Below are 21,063 nucleotides of genomic sequence, written 5' to 3' on the forward strand. Positions count from 1 at the left end.
AGTGGTACTACTTCTACAGGTAGCTGTACCATTGTAACAAACCTAGATGTGTAAGTGATGCTAATTAAGTAGTGAAGCCACAATATTTATTTGTCTTCATTTTGGTAATAGAAGTAAACAATGAGGATTAAAGAAAATTACTCCCTTCACCCCTGTGTAAAACCTTGGCTGAAATAAGCTCATAAATGTTTCTAAAATAACTCCCAATATGTCTTAGGTAGCTTATCAAACATATAAACGGCAAGTGACCGTACTCACTTGCAAATGCGCAGTACAGACTTCCCTCTCTGTCCCGCCCTTGCGTCATGACGTCAGAGGGCGGAACAGAGAGGGAAACGGTGTTGAATTGTCAGATCACTGCCGTCTGGAAAGGAACATCGCGCAAAACAACCTCCACCCTCCCCCCCCTCCGTGCCGGGCCCCCTGCACTGACCTGACAGCGCCTCTCACCTCTGTGTGGAAGCGCTGCAGGCAGCAGCAGAGCGATCTGCTGCTGCCTGTAGCGCTTTCACACGGAGGTGAGAGGCGCTGTCAGGTCAGTGCAGGGGCCCAGCACGGAGGAGGGAGGGAGCGGTGACGATGAGGGTAGCTGGACATGGGGGGGAGGGCAAGCGGGAGAGGCCATGGTGAGAGCAGGCCACAGAGGAGGGTTGCTGGACAAGGGGGGAGGCCAAGGGAAAGAGGAGGATCGGTGGACGGGGTGAGGCCAGGGGAGAGAGGAGGGCTGCAATACGCGCCCGTTTTTACGGGCTTAACGGCTAGTATTACTATAAAATAGAATTATGGGAGGATGCCAACTTAAAAATAAACACACCCTGAAATACCTATGGAACAGTACACTAAATCTTACTGCCACTAAGAGCAGCCATTATAGATGGCAGGTATCATATACATTTTATCTCAACATTGCAAAAATTAATGATAGAACATTACCTATTCACTAAAGAACTCAGACAAATGAAACAAATAACTAATATATGTAACTGATCAGCTCTAGATTGTAAGCTCTTTGAGCAGGGACTGTCTTTTTGTGTATGGTGTACAGCGCTGCGTATGCCTTGTAGCGCTATAGAAATGATAAGTAGTAGTAGCTCTAAGTTCTCAAGGAGCTGCTGATATTTTACCTTCTTCATGGCCAAGCTGTTTATTTTTAGCCCTCTTTCTGGCTTCAATTTTATCTGTGTCTGCATTAACAGCTTCATATACAGTTTCAGCTACTTCTTGTTGCCATCGCTCTGATATCACCAAAGGGAAGTTCTTGTAGAGTTCTTGGTCACTATCAAGAAGCTAGTGGGAAAACAGAGCAGACCATTTTTGAGTAATTGTCATAATGCATTTTAATATATTAGAGCTGGATATTCAAAGGATTTATGCTCCTAATTTTGAGATTTGGGCTCCTAAAATGGCCTTTCCGAAAGACTACTAGAGCTGGATGCCTAAATTTATACTCAAAATTTCACTAAACACATAAATTTAGGAACATAAAAGGTGGGTGGTTACAGGAGCAGATTTAAGATGGAGAAAAAAGTTAGGGAGTCTTTTACAAAATGGTGGTAAGCCCAATGCAGTGCAGTTCAAATGGGGCGTGGCTATGGGTGGGGAAATGGACATTTCGTGGGCGTTCCAAAATTTACATGCATAGTTATAGAATATGTAAAACTCTAACTAGTGTGGGAGAAGGCAAACCCAATATAATATATATCAACCCAAATAAAGGAGTTTGACTCTTGTATGTACTGATAGTATGGAGGTGTCCCTTTAAATTGGTGAAAAACAAATAGATTCACCCTTAAGACTATTAAATCTTAACAAAACGAACCTCAAATCTCCCAGCAAGGAACTCTGCAAAAATATTGTCAATCCCTTGTATAAATGGGAGTAGAATACTATCATAGGTTCTGTTTAAGAGAGAATGGAGAAAAAACCCCCAACGTAAAAACTCATCAACTAGATGAGAAAACCGTATGGGATGAAAAAACTCTCTTTCTCTCTTAAACTTTGTATATAACTACTATATTTAAACGAACACCAATATACCCAAACTATCCCAAAAGAACTGACATCAGCCAGTAAAGGACTCCCTACCTACCTAAGTTCCATACAGGGGGAAAAACTAGAAGTTAAATAGTTATGCAGCTTCAAATATATATAATGATTTTCAGCAGTATTTTTCAGCAGTATTGAGGAAAACCCTCTTTCAAATGTCAAAGATATACTCATGCAAGAGAAAAAATACTTAGCTTAGATCGAGTGAAGCAACTTCAAGAAAACCCTCAATCGAAAGGACCCCCCACATAGGAACTCCGGAGCCCTGAGTAAACGCTGCGGCGAAAAAAAAGGGGTGGCGGTTTTTTTCGCCGCAGCGTTTACTCAGGGCTCCGGAGTTCCTATGTGGGGGGTCCTTTCGATTGAGGGTTTTCTTGAAGTTGCTTCACTCGATCTAAGCTAAGTATTTTTTCTCTTGCATGAGTATATCTTTGACATTTGAAAGAGGGTTTTCCTCAATACTGCTGAAAAATACTGCTGAAAATCATTATATATATTTGAAGCTGCATAACTATTTAACTTCTAGTTTTTCCCCCTGTATGGAACTTAGGTAGGTAGGGAGTCCTTTACTGGCTGATGTCAGTTCTTTTGGGATAGTTTGGGTATATTGGTGTTCGTTTAAATATAGTAGTTATATACAAAGTTTAAGAGAGAAAGAGAGTTTTTTCATCCCATACGGTTTTCTCATCTAGTTGATGAGTTTTTACGTTGGGGGTTTTTTCTCCATTCTCTCTTAAACAGAACCTATGATAGTATTCTACTCCCATTTATACAAGGGATTGACAATATTTTTGCAGAGTTCCTTGCTGGGAGATTTGAGGTTCGTTTTGTTAAGATTTAATAGTCTTAAGGGTGAATCTATTTGTTTTTCACCAATTTAAAGGGACACCTCCATACTATCAGTACATACAAGAGTCAAACTCCTTTATTTGGGTTGATAGTTATAGAATATGGCCATGTGTATGTAAATCTACACGCAGGGATTTATGCCACATTTTCATTGGTGTAAATGGAGACACATAGTTTTAGGCTCTGGGATATCAACTAAGCGTATTCTACATACCACTCCTAAAACTAGGCAATGCTTATAGAATATGCTTCGGCATAAATGTTTACCCTGCGGATATTTTAGGCGCCTTATATAAAATCTGGCCCATAACTTTAAAGCTTTTAAATTAAGATGAATTTTCAGCTGAAAACGTAAAGGGCAATTGTGTAAATTGGTGCCTCAGTCTGGACGCCCTAATGCTGTGCACTTAGCACCAATTTTATCTTGATTGCCACACTCATGTATAGGCGCATCCTCTTAAATAACGTCAATGACAGGGGCAAGTTCACATTTATACTATTCTATAAACTATTCATGTAACCGGGAGACACACCATAGCCCATCAATGCTCTGCTCACACATACACCCCCCTTGTAGTCAGACGTTATGGCATTTAGGCGCTGCCTTACAGAATAGCACACAGGTGTCCATCAATTTGATGGCACCTTTAATGTGTGCCACCTACCTCTAGGCACCACTTTACAGAATTGCCCCGAAGTCTCCAATGTTTGGCTGAAAATAGGTCACAAATTTAGAAGCCTATCTTAGGAGCTTAAATTTTTTTTTTTTAATATTGGGCCCTTAATTTGTAGGGTCTTAAAGGCAGTCTGTTTCATTACTACATCTTAGTATTTGCACATACTCATGCATTATGTTTATAACACACAATATACTATGCAACTGCAGAAGCAAAGCTCTCTATAAATACATCAAGATAATTAAAGGGGAATTTTCAATATGACGTCTGTCCATCTTTGGATGTTTTGCAAAAAACGTCCAAAATCTGAATAGGAAAGAAGGTGGTTTCCAAAAAAGAAAAACATCTATCTTAAAAAAAAAAATACTATTTTGAACAAGGTTTTGTGATTTGGACATTTTATTTTTTGGTCCATTTTCAAAAAAAACGCCCAAGTGCAAAATGCACAAAATCAAGCCATTAGGATGTAAGGAGGAGCCAGCATTTTTAGTAGACTGGTCCCCCAGATATCCCAAGAAAGCAATAGGGCACCTTAGGGGGCACTGCAGTGGACTTCATAAAATGATCTCCATTGTTCCCTTATCTTGTTTGCTGAGACCCCCAAAACCCACTACTCCCAACTGTACACCACTACCATAGCCCTTATGGGTGAAAGGAGCACCTATATGTGGGTACAGCGGGTTTCTGGCGAGTTTTGGAGGGTTCACAGTTTCCTCCACAAGTATGGGAAAGATATGGGCCTGGGTCCAGCTCTCTGCAGTGCATTGCACCCACAACTAGACTACTCCAGGGACCAGGGACCTGCATGCTGTTCAACTGGACCTGAGTATAACATCTGAGGATGACAAGTAATGTTTTAAATCACATTTTTTGGGGGTGAGAGGGGGTTACTGACCACTGGAGGAGTAAGGGGAGGTCATCCATGATTCCCTTCAGTTGTCATCTGGTCATTTAGGGCAGATTTTGTGCCTTATTCGTTATAAAATCAGATCTACCTCAAAATGTCTTAGATTTAGTCCTGGACGGTTTTGTTTTGTTCCGTTATGGCTGAAAAACGTCCAAATGTTAGGAACACCCAGATCCCACCCTTAACATTCCCCTGACATGCCCCCTTGTGATCTGAATGCATTTCTAACTGACTTCATAGAAAATGTCTAAAAATTGGTTTCCAGGCTGCATGCTGCTTCTTCTGCGCTTGCTCGGTCTCACTACAGTGCCTTGCTGGGAGCTGTTCCAGCTCTGATACATCTCAACGTCTGGATTTCCACAGTCCACTTTAGACCCTTTTCCCTTCCCTTCTTCCTCTGTTCCTTCTACCTTCTCTACTGACATTGCATTGTTTCACCAGTTCATTGTAAGCCACTTTGAGGCCACTTTCAGTGGTATAAAGCGGGGTATAAATGTTCTGCATAAATAAATAAATAAAAAACGTCCAGATGAAGACTTAAGCTCTTGGAGAAGCAAAGTTAGTATTTGAACTTGACAGTACAATATCTCATAAAAATCTTCACACATATATACACATTTCACATTCTGCTGTCTACAAAATAGAATTTAAGAAAGCAGTAAAGTAGGACTTTGGTTCACTGATCTAACACATCATTCTCCACACTTTCAATGTGAAAAAAGAATTATAGACATTGTTAAAAAGTATTTTGGATAGGATCCTGATAAACTACTAAGGGCCATGTTTACTAAGCTGCGCTGTAGGCGCTCTAACATTTTTAGCGCATACTAAAAATTAGCATGCACTAACACTAGAGACACCCACAGGAATTTTTAGTGCGCACTAAAAACGCTAGCATGCCTTAGTAAACAGGGCTCTAACTATTTAAAAGTAGGAGTTATTTTGCTTGGAAAGCAATCAATGGTGGGTGTCAGTGGTGGGCAAGATAGGCAACCTGTAATCCAAGTTGAGGAGGTTTTGGAGTGGTTAAAAATAAGGTGATTATTTTTCAGTCAAGTGGTAGCTGTGTCTAGAGCAGATTGCAGTGATGAAAGATTTGGGTAGAATGCATCTGTGTAATATACTAACAAATTTTCATCAGCATAGATATTTATTTATTCCTTCCATATTTCCTATAGGCAGTAATGCCGAAAGTTACATTGCATTAACCCAGTTTTTCTATTCCGCCAACACCAGAATGAGTTCGAAGCAGATCACATAATAGAACTAGAAACAGTCTTCTAGGAAATACAAAAAATAAATAAATAAATAAAAATACAAGCAGATAGTCCCATTTGGATTAATCCTTCAGGAAATACAAAATAAACAGATGTCACATCATAGATTAAACCAACAAAGTACAGTTCCGACTAAGAGAGCACATATTTCTTAACAGCAGTATGAAAAGCAATTCAGAGAACCAATAGGAGTAATACCACCATGGCAACTAAAGACAATCGATGAAATAACACTTAGGGCAATGTTTGGGCAAGTCACTTAACCCTCCATTGCCCCAGGTACAAGTAAGTACCTGCATATCTATATATACGCTTTGAATGTAGTTGCACATACCAAAGAAAGGTGGTATATCAAGTCCCATTTCCCTTTCCTCTTGGTGCGCTAGCTTTTTTAGCGTGCTAATGTTACAGACATCCATATATTCCTGTGTCTCTAGCATTAGCACTCGCTAATTTTTAGTGTGCGTTAAAAATGCCAGTGCACCTATAGCTTGGCTTAGTAAACAGTATAAATCTTAATATAGTAACATAGTAGATGACGGCAGAAAAAGACCTGCCCGGTCCATCCAGTCTGCCCAACAAGATAACTCATATTTGCTGCTTTTTGTGTATACCCTACTTTGATATGTACCTGTGCTCTTCAGGGCACAGACCGTATAAGTCTGCCCCGCACTATCCCCGCCTCCCAATCACCAGCCCCACCTTCCAACCACCGGCTCTGGCACAGGCACAGACCGTATAAGTCTGCCCAGCACTATCCTCACCTCCCCAGCCCTGCCTCCCAACCCCGGCTCTGGCACAGACCGTACAAGTCTGTCCAGCACTATCCCCGCCTCCCAACCACCAGTCCCGCTTCCCACCACCGGCTCTGGCACAGACCGTATAAGTCTGCCCAGCCCTATCCCCGCCTCCCAACCACCAGCCCCGCCTCCCGATCTTGACTAAGCTCCTGAGGATCCATTCCTTCGGCACAGGATTCCTTTATGCTTATCCCACGCATGTTTGAATTCCGTTACCGTTTTCATTTCCACCACCTCCCGCGGGAGGGCATTCCAAGCATCCACTACTCTCTCCGTGAAAAAATACTTCCTGACAGAGAGGCACCAGAAGGTTACCACAATGAGCTATCGGATCTGTTAAAAGCACAGAGCTATTTCAGATCCAAACTCCTTAAAGCTTCATCAATCATTTGCCTCAATGTCTAAATTATTTTATTCTTCATTAAATAAAATTCAGATGTATCACAAAAAGCAGCAAAAAAGATGGTGCAATAAAAATTTTCAAGAGCTACCAAAAGGCAATTATTCAAATAGAAGCCAAAACAAAATAAACTAAATAAATTTGTGACTACTTAGCTTATTTCAGCGGACGTCTCGTGAGGCCGCCACTGGAAATCTGGCAGCCATTTTTAAAAAAGCGATGTGGCAGCAAGAGGGTCAGCGGCAGTGGGAGGGAAAGACTGGGGATCTTTCCTGCCTCAAACAATCCACTAGACCACCAGGGTGGCTTGGGTATGTGCCGGGAGGGCACCCTGCTGCTTGGTGGAGGAGAGGCAAAGCTTAGATCACCGTGCATTTCCAAGGAATCCCGCCATCCCCGCTTCAGTGCAGCTCTCTGGCAGGAGATGGCAATGATGGCTGAAGCACGGAGCGGGAGGGAGATGATAACGCCGCCGTGTGGCCCCTGGGAGTGCAAGGACCTGTGCAACCGCCCCTGTTGTCCCAGCCTAAGACTGGCCCTGATTGTTAGCTTCTGAGCCAAAATAATACCCAAAATTTACAGTGAGGACTCTAGCTCATAGGTCATACTATTCACAGTTAAGGAGATTTTATGGGTAATGGTCTTCTTAGGGCAAGGGCAAGTGGGCTAAGGAAAATGTTAAATAGAAAAAGTACTAGTTCTAATCCCTGTGGAACACCACAAGTCAAAGGATATGATGGAGGAGGTGGTAGTTGGTGTTATTACAGAGAAAGATCTGTCAAGAATTAGGAAAAAACAGTTCAAGACTGTTCTAGCAAGACCTACTGCAAAGGGGAAACAGTTTGGCATCACCAAGAGGCTGAGGGGTCCTTTTACCAAGCTGCAGCAAAAGGGGCCCTGGCGCTGCTGTTTTTCCTGCATGCCAGGGCCCTTTTTACCACAGTGGTAAAAAGACCCCAATGGCCTTGCGGTAACAGAACTATTACCGCATGGCCATGTGACAGGGAGCTATTGAGGTGGTGATAAGGGCTCCCACACTAACCCGGCGGTAACCGGGCAGTGTGTGGCGATGCCCGACTACCTCCAGGTCACCGCTGCACAAGCCATTTCCGGGTATTTTTCCCCCCCTGGAAATGGCGTGCACTCAGGGCAGGACTATTGCTGGCGTGCACTCAGGGCAGGACTATTGCTGGCGACCGCGTTGGGCCAGCAGTAATCCCGGAAGAGCTAACGGTAAGCCCGTATTGGGCTTATTGCAGCTCTGTAAAAGGGCCCCTGTATTAGGCCCAGATGCACAAAGCTTACTGTGCTAGGAATGTCTGATTGTGATCGGTTTAATCCAGTTTAGCGTGCACATTATTCAGTGACTAATGCACAAAGGGGTCCTACATGGTTTTTACCGTTTATGGTAGCAGCCAACAAGAATTATATGCAAATGTATTACAACGAGCTGATTAGTATTAAAATGAGAGTTCTGAGCGATACATAGCCATATCCATGCAATGCATAGAAAGAAGAGCCTACCTTTAACGAGTAAATTTTTACAGGAGGTCAGGAGCTGTTGTAGCATGATGGTGGCTTCTCAGCGGAGCAGACTGCTGTCATATTTAAATAGTATTTGCCCATGTGTGTGTCCTGCACATAACAGAACTGTGAAGAAGTTGTCTTGAAACCAAAAGGCACGTTGTGGAGGCGTGCTCACAGCACCCACAGTTTTGTAAAAAAGCTACACAAGGCTTTCATACACGCACATATAAACAATAAACCCACCAGGCTGTGAAAGTTGTTGTAGATCCCCACAAAAAGAAACTTTTACACCCTGGGTGATTTATTCCTTATATATGTGTATGAAAACCATGTGTAGCAGTGGAACGCTGTGGAGGCACGTCCATAGCACACGCTGTTCTGCGCACGCACACAGCATCAACGTTTAGCGAGTGACTGTCCTACACATGCGCTGCTTAGTGGGTGGCTGTTCTACGCATGTGCTGGCGCTTTCCCTACTGAGTTGCTTGTTGTAATTGTGAGCAGCTCATTTGCATGAGATTTCTTTTCAGCATCACTCCCTATTTCAAACTCGTTAACTTTTGTCAGGGATCTAAAAGCAATGTTTTTTTTAACAGGGACTTTTGTTCATCGGCATGTTAGTCAGACTGTCCTCTTAAGTCAGTAACCAAGGGTAAAGAAAACTACTGAAGGTTACTGTGAGGCCTAAAATTACTTGAAAAGAATTACAGAGGCCTCTGGCTGAGACTTGGGAAAATGTTGCCTATTCATCAATGTCAAAATTGCTCCACATACACGGACTGTATGGCGGGATGACAAAAAGAAAACTTACTGAAAAAAAGCATATAGAGAATAATTCAATAACATAAGCACATAAGTATTGCCACACTGGGACAGGCCAAATGTCCATCAAGCCCAGCATCCTGCTTCCAACAGTGGCTAATCCAAGTGACGGATCGCCCTATGTTCTTTTGTAGAATGTTATCAAAACTGGGTAGATACATGCATATGCACTTAGGCATAAGCACTTAAACCAGCCACAGAGCTGGTGTAAGTGTGCACACCTATATTCCAGAGATATTTATTTCTTTATTGGGATTTATTAACTGACTTTATGAACTTCGCACCCCACCCATGCTCCACCCACTCTGTCTATGCACAGGTCCACTTGTAAACTGTATGCTATCAAAGATATGCACATGGTTATGGAATAGTGTTTAGGTGCATATTACTACTACTACTTCTTAACATTTCTAAAGCGCTACTAGGGTTACGCAGCGCTGTACAGTTTAACATAAAAGGACAGTCCCTGCTCAAGGAGCTTACAATCCAAAGGACAAATGTACAGTCAGTCAAATAGGGGCAGTCAAATTGGGCAGTCTAGATTTCCTGAACAGAAGTATAAAGGTTAGGTGCCGAAGGCAACATTGAAGAGGTGAGCTTTGAGCAAGGATTTGAAGATGGGTAGGGAGGGGGCTTGGCGTAAGGGCTCAGGAAGTTTATTCCAAGCATAGGGTGAGGCGAGGCAGAAAGGGCAGAGCCTGGAGTTGGCGGTGGTGAAGAAGGGTACTGAGAGGAGGGATTTGTCCTGTGCGCGGAGGTTTCGGGTGGGAACGTAGGGGGAGATGAGGGTAGAGAGGTAATGAGGGCTGCAGACTGAGTGCATTTGTAGGTTAGAAGGAGGAGCTTGAACTGTATGCGGTACCTGATCGGAAGCCAGTGATGTACATGCTTATGTACATGCTTATGTGCTAGTATTATAAACATGCATGCATCTACCTGGCATGTAAATGTTTATGCCTACTTTACAGAGTTATTCCCATGATCTGCTGCACAGTGTTTGCCAAAAACCACAATGGAGGTACTGCACATAAACTGATGTGTGGTACATTATCCTGCTAACATCATCTCTACAGTAAAGCGTTGTGGTGATAGCCAGGGCAGCCGAGAGACTGGGCCGGGCCCGGGGCAAGGCCACCCCGGGGCCCCGCCCTCCAAGGTCGCCACCGCTCCCCCCCCTCGAGATCGCCGCAGTCACTGCTCAACCCCCTCCACCCTCCCCCGAGTTCGCCGCCGCTGCTCCCCCCTCCACCCCCCCGGAGGTTGCCACCGCCGATCCCCCCTCCGTCTGCCACTGGGCTAGGCCCCCTGCACTGAAAGCGCAGTCTCACCTCCATGAAAGCAGCCCTCCTTCCCTCCTTGTGTCCCGCCCTCGCGGAAGTTATGTCACATGAGGGTGGGACACAGGGAGGGAAGGAGAGCCGAAGGGAGACGTTCTGCTGCCTTCAGTGCTGCTTTCACGGAGGTGAGACTGCGATTTCAATGCAGGGGGCAGATGGTCAACGACAGAGGGTGGGTGGGACTGCAGCGCTGGGCCCCCCTTGGAGGCCCGGGCCCGGGGAATTTTGTCCCCCCCGCCCCCTCCCCTCTTGGCGGCTATGGTGATAGCATTATGCTACTATTTGGGATTCTGCCAGGTACTTGTGACCTGCATTGGCCACTGTTGGAAACAGGATACTGGGCTAGATGGGCCATTGATCTGACTCAGTATGACTATTTTTATGTTCTTAAGTTGTGGGAATGGTTTGCAGCAAAGATATGAAGGCTTTGGAAGGTAAACAGAAAACTAGATAGTGTAAAGTCCAGGCAGATCCTGAAGGAAAATGTGTTCCTTCATACCATAAACCTAGGACAGGGCAAAAATTTTACCTTTAGACAGGACAGTGATTCTAAACACAAAGCAGAAGCAGTAACAATGGAATGGCTTGGCAAATAGAAAACAAATGTTTTGAGTAGCCCAATCAAAGCCCAAACCTGAATCCTACACAAAATCTGTGGCAAGACTTGAAGACTCCTAGCACACAGATAATCCCCAGCCCACCTAAAAAATTTTGGGCTATTCTGCTAGGGAAAATGGGCAAAACGCACTATCCTGCTGTGCAAACTTGGTAGATACTTATTTTAAATGACTCATGGCTATTATTGCTGCAAAAAGCTTTCCAACAAAGTATTGAGTCAAAGGATGCAGATTTAAACATTTTCCCCCCAAATTCTATATACGGTGCCTTAAGTTGCATGCGCTAATTTGGCCGCATGGCCAAATTGCACACACAACTTAATTGATTAACAATCCATTCAGCTCCAATAATTGGTACTTAACAACCAGTGGTGCTAATTGGCTTTAATTAGAAGTTACATGCACAACTTTCTAGGTATATTCTATAACGTGATGTATGTAAATTTTCATGCACACAATCAAAAAGGGGGCATGGCCATGGGCGGGTTGTTGGAGTTTCAGAAAACTATGTGCACAAATATGGAATACACCCGATCTGTGTCTAACATAGGTGCAGGTATTTAGGCCTGGTTTTAGGTAGCCTAAATGGGTGCACTAAAATTTTAGTCACAAGAATGGTGTGCATATTCTATAAACTATGCATATATTCTGATGAGCATATTCTATAAAATACACATAACTTTAGGCATTGTTTATAGAATCACGCTAACCGTGTGGTTTTTCCATGCTGATTTTTAAGGTGCCATTTATAGAATTTGCCCGTTTGGTTTCTTATTCTTAGTTACTTTTTTTTTTATATATTTCTACAATCACTCTTTTCACTTTGAAAGTGTAGAGTATGTTGTGTAGATAAGTGAAACAAATGTTATGCTTACAATTATGTTTATTATAATAGTAATAATAAACTTAATAATCATTCTTTCTCATTGAAAGTGTAGAGTATGTTGTGTAGATAAGTGAAAGAAATTCCTAGTTTAATGCATTTAAAATTTTATTTTTTAGACAACAGAATGTGAAAAATGTACAAAGATGTAAAATGTACTATATTGCCATCAGTAGACACAAAATTAAGTATTGATCCGTTGTCAACCAGATTTATGATTAAGCAGAATAAAATAAATAAATAAACAAACCTGCATATGATCCTGTGGAAGTTCACTAATTTCAGTGTTAAAGACCCTCACTGATAACATTCTGCTCGCAACAGTTCACAAAACAATTCTAAAGGTGCGCACAAATGTAATTAAGCTAGAAACAGGAATTCTGAGTAAACAAAGAGGGTGAGGAATCCGCACAGCCTGATGAAGACTTTTCATTCAGATGGAACCAGGGAATTTGCTTATGCAGAACTCCTGAGCACAATTTATACCTATAGGGCTAGATTCTATATATCATATCTACAAAATCGGCACAGAAAAAAAATATGCCTAAAGTTAGGTGCGGTTTACAGACTATGCTTAAATCTAGGCGTAGTTTATAGAACATACCCAGTGCCCGTTTTCTGCAACTATGTTTAGTTGCAGCCTTTTACAGCAATGAAAACCTGGTGTAAATGCAGATGCCTAAATTACGCACGGAATGGGCATATTCTATGAAACTGCACATAAAGTAAAGGAACACCCCATGACCCGCTCCTTTTTCAGATCCATGTCTTAGAATTTACGTGTATCACTTTATAGAATATGTTTAGACAGTTATGCGTGTAAATTCCAATTAATGCCAATTAGTGTCAATAATTGCTTGTTAAGTGCAACTATTGGCGTTGATTGACTAGTTAAGATAATTAGGCTGCGAGCGCAAATCCAGAATACAAACAGATTTGCGTGTGAAGCTTAAGACACTATATAGAATCCAGGGGATAGTGCAATGTCATAAAATGTCAGCAGATGCTACCTTGCTAGAATCATATTTATTTGCCAAGATTATTGCTACAACAATAATCATCATCAACGTAATCATTAATAATAATAATAATAATAATAATACATTGCCTGGTTGTCTCTGTGTATCTATGAGATTTGACATTTAATGAAAGGAATACAGGATGGCTGGTATTTCAACCCTTTCTATTCCTGTAGTCCAAGACCTCCAAATAGAAAGCTAAGTTGCTCACCTGTAATTGGGGTAGGAGGGTTCTCCATAGACAGCAGGATAAATCAGCCATACAAGTGGGTGACATCAACTGACAGCACCAACACAGAACAGCTCTCTCAGATCTCATAAAGAACTAGAAGGTCTTTCTGAGCATGTGCAGGGTTTCCTGTTCAGCCACCTTGGCGTGAGCCTCCATGCTAGAATACAAGAGTTTAGGACTCCAGTTCTTAAAGAGTGTAGGAATGAGTGGCTGATTTATTCTGCTGTCTACGGAGAACCCTCTTTAAAGGTAAGCAATTTCATTTCCCCTTAGACATGCAGGATGAGTCAGCCACGCAAAAGGGAATCAAGCTCAAGGTTGTTTGAAGGGGAAAGTAGCTCCAAAAATGCAAATATTGGCTCACTGGACACTGGAATTAGAGGTTGCAACTAATTTCCTAGGCAGAGGTTGTCCCTACCTGAATCAATCTAACTAAAAAGGATTGGCGGGAGAAGCTGTATTAAGAAGCAACAGTGAGGACAGAAGATTAGATATGTGTAAAGCCACCTGTAGAAGCAGATCTACTTGATGAACTTTACCGTACCCATAACATAAAAAAAAGCCCCGTAAAGGCAGAATAAGGTCCATCAACACAGTATCCTGTCTCAGTGGCCAGTCTGGATCATAAATACCTGGCAGAACCCAAAGTGTAGATCACATCTCTTAAAACATATACCAAGGGGAAAGAGATGGCTTTCCAAATTTTAACTGGCTAATAATTTGTTTATGGACATTTGAAACTTGTTCCCCACTATGGGGTAAATTTATAAACTTATTTTATAAACTTTATTTATAAACTTATTTTGCACATGAAAAGGCTTTTACAAAATTACCTCAGGTGACAAAACAGCATGCACCCTAAAGTGATGTGCATGTGGGCAGAGATTAGATAGAGCCCAGGCGAAGTCATATATGCATTCTTTATAAAATACACACAGTCATGTAGATTGTACATGCATACATTTACATTAGCACCTGAGCTGGTGAAAATGTCTGTGAATTCAATCTAGCCACAAGTCCTTCCAGTTTACCACTACTTATTTTATCAAGTCAAATAGGTTAAACTAGGTGCTTTCTTACTCTTTTAATCTAAGGTGTCCTTTTACTAAGGTGCGCTGAAAAATGGGCTGCGTTAGTGTAGGCATGTGTTTTGGGCGCAGATCCATTTTTCAGTGCGCCTGTAAAAAATGCCTTTTTAAAATTTTTGACAAAAATGGACATGCGGCAAAATAAAAATTGGCATGCGTCCATTTTGGGTCTGAGACCTCACTGGCAGCCATTGACTTAGCAGTAAGGTCTCTCGCATTAACTGTCCGGTAATCGCCTACACGCGTCATCGGAGTTACCGCATGATTTTCGCTGTGTAGCGGACACGTGTAAAAAATGAAATTACTGCACAGGCCACGTGGTAGCCAGACCGTAACTCCAAATTGACAAACGTAGGCCCCTCAGTGATTTAAATAAAATCACCCTGCATCAAAGAAATACTTTCTACAAATTGTTTTTCAATCAGTTGGTTGTTACTTTCATGGAATGTCCTCTTTTTTAAGGGGGGGGGGGCTTTTATAGGTTAAAAAACATTCTTTATTTAGTCATTACACTCCACTGATGATTTTATGAATGTCTATCATATTCTCTCTCGGTTGTCTCTTCTCAAAGCTGACAAATCTTTACCTGTTTAGCCATTCATCAGAAGGGGGGTTTCCATCTCCTTTCTCACTTTTGTCACCCTCTCTGGGCCTTTTTTAGTTCCACTATACTCAGGATGTATTCATACCTTTCATTGGCCTACACAGAAGCCTAATGATATTCTCAGATTTGTTCTCCATCTTTTTTTGAATGAGCCTTAACATTCTATTTGCTTTTTGTGTGTACTTGTAAAATGGCTGCTCCCACTATACATGCACTTCTGCAGGTATTTCAGAAAAGGCTCTGCATCTGCAAATCCTTTTTCCAGAACTGAGCATGCCCACCGTTACCCATCTTTTACACTTTCAAAAAATCTAATACATTGTTAGGAAAGACCTCCCTTTGCTAAACCCATGTTAATGCATTCCTATTCGGCCATGTGCATCTATAATATGTTGAGTAATTTTGAATATTAGAATAATTTGTACAATTTTGCCTGCCATAACTTCATGCTCACTAGTTTATAGCTTCCCGATCGTTCCTGAACCCTTTTGAAAATGAGTGTTATGTTGGTCACCCTCCAGTCCTAAGGTATCATGGCTGTTTTAAATGATAGGCTACATATTACAAGTAACAAGTTAGCATTTTCATGTTTGTGCTGTGTCAGAACTCTGGGGTGAATATTATCTGGTCCTGGTGATTTATTTCTTTTAGTTTGTCTATGTGTTCTATTATGTCTTCTGGAGATTTAGGCTGGCTGAGTAAAGCAAAGATACTTACCTGTGGTAGGTATTCTCTAAGGACAGCAAGCCTTATATTTTCAAAGATGGGTAACGCAGGACCATGTTGCCGGTACGGATCTTGTAACAAGCTTAAAAAAGGGTCTTTGAGCACAAGATGTGCTCCACTGTGCATGCACGAGTGCCATCCTGCCCAACGCAAGAGTGCAGGACTAGCAGTACAATATAACACATAATAAAAAGGAGATAATTCTAAGTGGAGGTGGAAGGGTATTTGAAAATATAAGGCCTGCTGTCATTGGAGAATACCTGCTACAGGTAAGTATCTTTGCTTTCTCCGAGGACAAGCAGGCCTATAATTCTCAGGCTCACCAAAAAGAATAATCAGTGGTCAAATGGACCTTGCAACAGTGAAGGCAAGAAAGTAATTAACCTGAAATTATATACAATCTGAGTGAGAGTGCAGCCAGTAATGAGATGTGAATGTGTGAACTGAACACCATGTCGCAGCCTTGCAAGTTTCTTCAATGGAGGATGACCTCAGATGGGCCTCTGATGCAGCCATGGCTCTGACATTGTGAGCCCTGACATGACCCTCAAGCGTTAGCCCAGCATGGGCATAAGTGCAAGAAATGAAATCTGCAAGTCAATTAGAAATGGTGCATTTCCAAATGGTGACTCCCACCCTGCTGGGATCAAAAGAAACAACAAGTTGGGTGGACTGTCTTTAGGGCCTAGTTCGCTCCAAGTAAAAGACCATGTGACTCAATAACCTCAACATCTGCCAGGCTGTGATCTGCCAAGCTGCTTGGACTTGAATGGTGAGGGCGAGAAGAGAGTCTGCCTGTACAGGAAGAAAAGCCCGAGCCTGCTGAGTATCTAGCAGGGCTCCAATGAACTCCAATTGCTGGACAAGGAGCAGATGGGACTTGGGGTAATTTAAAACGAACTCTAGTAGCTCTAACACCCGAATAGTCCTCCACATGGAATCCTGAGCACTGTCCCACGACGTGCTCTTCACCAGCCAGTTGCCGAGATAGGGGTACACATGGAGGGGCATAATCGAACGTGAACGCCCATCTCCATGGGCATCTATGTCCGAGAACGGGTACGTGAAGGGGTGGGACAGACCGTATTTTCAAAAAAAATGGGCGTCCATCTTCCGCTTCGAAAATACGGTTTGAACGGACCAAAATGCCATGGATTTAGTCGTTTCCGAGCTGGGCGTTTGTTTTTTTTAGCGATAATGGAAACTAAAAACGCCCAGCTCGGAAACGTCCCAGTCCAAGCCATTTGGTCGTAGGAGGGCCCAGGATTCATAGTACACTCGCCCCCCTGACATGCCAGGACACCAACTGGACACCCTAGAGGTCAGTGCAGTGGATTTCAGACAACGCTCCCACATGCATAGGTCCCTTACCACGGGTGCTGAGCCCCCAACCCCCTTCCCTCAAAACCCACTACCCACAAATGTACAACACTACCATAGCTCTTAGGGTTGAAGGGGGACACCTACATGTGGGTACAGTGGGTTTTGGAGGCCTCCCATTTACCAGCACAAGTGTTACAGGTAGGGGGGATGGGCCTGGATCCGCCTGCCTGAAGTGCACTGAAGTACCCACTAAAAGTGCTCCAGGGACCTGCATACACGCAGGCCTCTAGGACTTGTTGCTGCTGTATAATCTTGGCACACCAGTTGACACCTGAAGACTAATGTCTCCGAAAACGTCCTTTATTGGAATAAGCACGTTTACTCACAGTTAACTGCAGATCACAGGTTGTGCCCCACTGGCAAAGAGTCTCCCTGGTACTGAGATGAGCAGTAGGTCAGAGCTGGCAGAATGGTGTACAATGCCCTCTTTCAGCAACATTCAAGGTAAGAACTAAGTTCTGTAACGTGGCTAATACATGAAAGGGATCTAAAACTGTCTTACAAAAATAGCCAGTTCCTCATGGACTACCGGAAACAAAACAGGGCACACTCTGACCCAGTAAGCAGAGGGAAAAGCACCATGGGAGTAGAGCCTACCAACTACCAACATCGTGAGCATGTAACACAAGCTAGTGGAATCACAGAGCCCAATACCCTACACCCACCACAATGCATTGCTGATGTGACTCTGCAGTGCCCTGAACAGAAAAGGTGTCACACTCACCCGAGACCTGCATCAGAACCAGGGAAAGGCTGTCAGAGGCGGTTAGCTTAGCAGAGTTTAAAAAGGGGTTGGACGGTTTCCTAAAGGACAAGTCCATAAACCGCTACTAAACGGACTTGGAAAAATCCAAAATTCCAGGAATAACATGTATAGAATGTTTGTACGTTTGGGAAGCTTGCCAGGTGCCCTTGGCCTGGATTGGCCACTGTCATGGACAGGATGCTGGGCTCGATGGACCCTTGGTCTTTTCCCAGTATGGCATTACTTATGTACTTATGAGGATAGAACACATTCTGCTGTCATGGAGGTGGGTATGGCATTTGAGGCTGGCATACAGGCTGGGAAAAAAAGTTTGTAAAGTGGGTTTTTATTGGTGGGAGGGGGTTAGTGACCACTGGGTGAGTCAGGGGAGGTGATCCCCGATTCCCTCCGGTGGTCATCTGGTCAGTTGGGGCACTTTTTTGGGACTTTGACCTGAAAAAAAAGGGTCCAAATAAAGCGAAACAAATTCTTGTTAAAAACGCCCTTCTTGTTTCGATTATCAGCTAAAGACGCCCATCTCTCCTCAGCCAATAACCACGCCCCAGTCCCGCCTTCACCATGCCTCCGACACGCCCCCATCAACTTTGTTCGTTCCTGCGACGGAGTGCAGTTGAAGACGACCAAAATCGGCTTTCGATTATACCGATTTGTTTGCCCATGGGAGAAAGATGCCCATCTCCCGATTTGGGTCGAAATATGGGCGTCTCTCTTTCGAAAATAAGCTGGATGGACTCCTAGTATGCGTAGCAATGCTGCGACTACTGCAAGACACTTGGTGAACTTGGGAGCTGATGCGAGTCCAAAAGGCAACACGCGATACTGGAAGTGAAATGTCCCCAGCTAAAACCAAAGATACTTTCTGTAAGCTGGAAGTATCGGGATATTATAAGCATCCTTTCAAAGAGCATACCCAATCATGTTACTGAAGAATGAGAGGCAGGGTGCCCATGGAAACCATCCAAATCTTTTCTTTGACTAGGAATTTGTTCAGGATCCTAAGGTCTAGGATGGGTCGCATCCCCTCTGTTTTCTTTTGCACAAGGCAGTACCTGGAATAGAATTCCTTCTCTTCTTTCCCTGTTGGAATGGGTTTGACCGCATGGGTCTTGAGAAGGGCGTAGAGTTCCTCTGCAATACAAAAACTGAAGTGATGTACACTCGGTGGGCAATCTGGTGGTCTCTGAAGCCAATGCAGGGCAAAACCGAGATGGACTATTTGAAGAACCCATTAGTCGGAGGATACAACAGGCCACCTTTCCTGGTAAAATTTCAACCTTCCCTCACAACTAGCAAGTCATCCGGGACGGTCACTTTTATAGTAGCTCTGCTCATGTAGAGCTGGTACGATTGGCTAAGGAGATTAGCATGGAGGTCTAATACATCTTCTGCCCAAAAGAATTCAGAGTTCTAGCTACTCTGCCAGGGGGTGCGAAATATAGTCCCTAGAAATCCTGGCCCTTTTGAGCATGGATTCTACCACTAGGGTATGATGAGGCAACTGGGGCCTATCAAACCCAGGGGAAGACTGAATCAGTACATGGTGTCAATCTTCTTGGGGAGGAGAGAGACTGACAGAAAAGACTCCCAGTTCTTCAGCTGAATGTCCCGTAGGATCTTGTGAAGCGGGATCATCATAGCCTTTCCAGGAGGAGAGTTTTAGTCCAGGACCTCAAACATCTTAGCCCTGGGCTCCTTCTCCACTTCCACAGGAACTGGGATGGCAGCTGCCATCTCCTTTGCAAAAGAAGGGAAGGAAAGGCTCGCAGGTGGAGACTTCTTCCTCTCCTGTGGAGGGGAGGGATCAGATGGGATGCCAAAGAACTCCTCCACTGAGAAGTACCATGGATCCTCTTCTGAGGCCCATGAGTGCTCAATGGTGTCAGCCAAGATTTCCTCATGAGAAGCCTGACACCGAGCCTGCCTCGATGTAGAGGTACCATGACCCCAAGAGGGGTGTCGAGATGTTGGCTCTGGCCTCAGCTCTGGCAAAGCTTCCTCTACTGATGTCGAGGGTGTGCCAAAATGGATGACAGTCAACACTGAGAATGCAAGCGGCAACAGCGACAGAGACCTCACTGAATGCTGATGGCCTTGTGGAACTGTAGCAAGAGACATGGCTGGCGCAAGCACCCCAGACACTGATGCACTCTGCAAGAACACCACCAACAGCTCAGGAAGTAAGGCCCAGAGGCGCTAATTGAGGGCCAACATCAAGAAAGCCTGGGGTGCTGGTGTAGAAGCAGGCTGCTAAATCTGCAGGGTTGAAGCGGGTACCTGGTCCTAGCTGTGTGGAGACCCACTCATAGGCATCTCCTGTATGGAGAGGGAGCGTTCCTTCCGGCACTGACACATCTCGGGGACTGGTGAAATCCTTGGTGCCCCAAAGCTCCTGGCGCTGTGCATCGAGGGGAATCTATACCAATGCTTCTTCCGATGCTTGGCATCAATGCTCCCCAGTACCAAAGAAGACAACATCGAGTCCTCTCGTCGCCTCGGGGTTGAGTCTGATGCTGATCGGTACCAGGGGGCCTACATAGCAGCTGGTATTGATGCAGGTGAAGACCCACTCGATGCAGGGTCACTCCCAGTGTGCAAGGGTCTCATAGCCATATAGACTGACACACCCAATGCAACACCCGATGTCAATGTTGATGCCAAATACATTGATGCCAACACCAATGTTGAGGCTTTGGACCTGGCTGCAAAAATCTTCTCTCTGAGCCACTTTGGCCAACTGTGTTCTTTTCTTCATACAAAGACAGTTTGCAGGAGTATAATCAGGCTCCAAACACTGTAGACATCAAGAATGGGTGTTCTTGCCAAAGATGGTCCTGTTACATTGAATGCAGCACTTGAAGCCACTAAGAGCCTTTGATGACATAAAAGGAAAAACAGCCATGGCCAAATCAAACGACTAAATGGTGCTAAACAAAGGGAAGAACACCAAAAAACAGAAAAGAGAAAAACTCGACCAGAGCTCAGGCCTAAATGCGGCCTAGCGAGCACGGTAAAGCAAAGAAAACTTAGAAAGAAAGGCAAAAATAATCTAAAAAATATAAGGGGAAGGAATTAAATAAAGTAAACCCTGGAAAAGGTATTTAAA

The 21,063-nt window shown here is 43.7% G+C and overlaps 1 protein-coding gene across 1 annotated transcript in view; it reads right to left on the reverse strand.

The window, feature by feature from the left end:
- GRK3 (G protein-coupled receptor kinase 3) overlaps positions 1–21,063 on the reverse strand; it is a 441,692-nt gene that overhangs the window by 19,850 nt on the left and 400,779 nt on the right. The window contains exon 18 of the mRNA XM_030219404.1: positions 1,125–1,287. Within this exon, the coding sequence (XP_030075264.1) occupies positions 1,125–1,287 (163 nt within the window). The remainder of the gene's footprint in view (positions 1–1,124; positions 1,288–21,063) is intronic.

The sequence above is a fragment of the Microcaecilia unicolor genome, chromosome 11 (genome assembly GCF_901765095.1).
Source record: "Microcaecilia unicolor chromosome 11, aMicUni1.1, whole genome shotgun sequence".
Taxonomy (NCBI): Eukaryota; Metazoa; Chordata; class Amphibia; order Gymnophiona; family Siphonopidae; genus Microcaecilia; species Microcaecilia unicolor.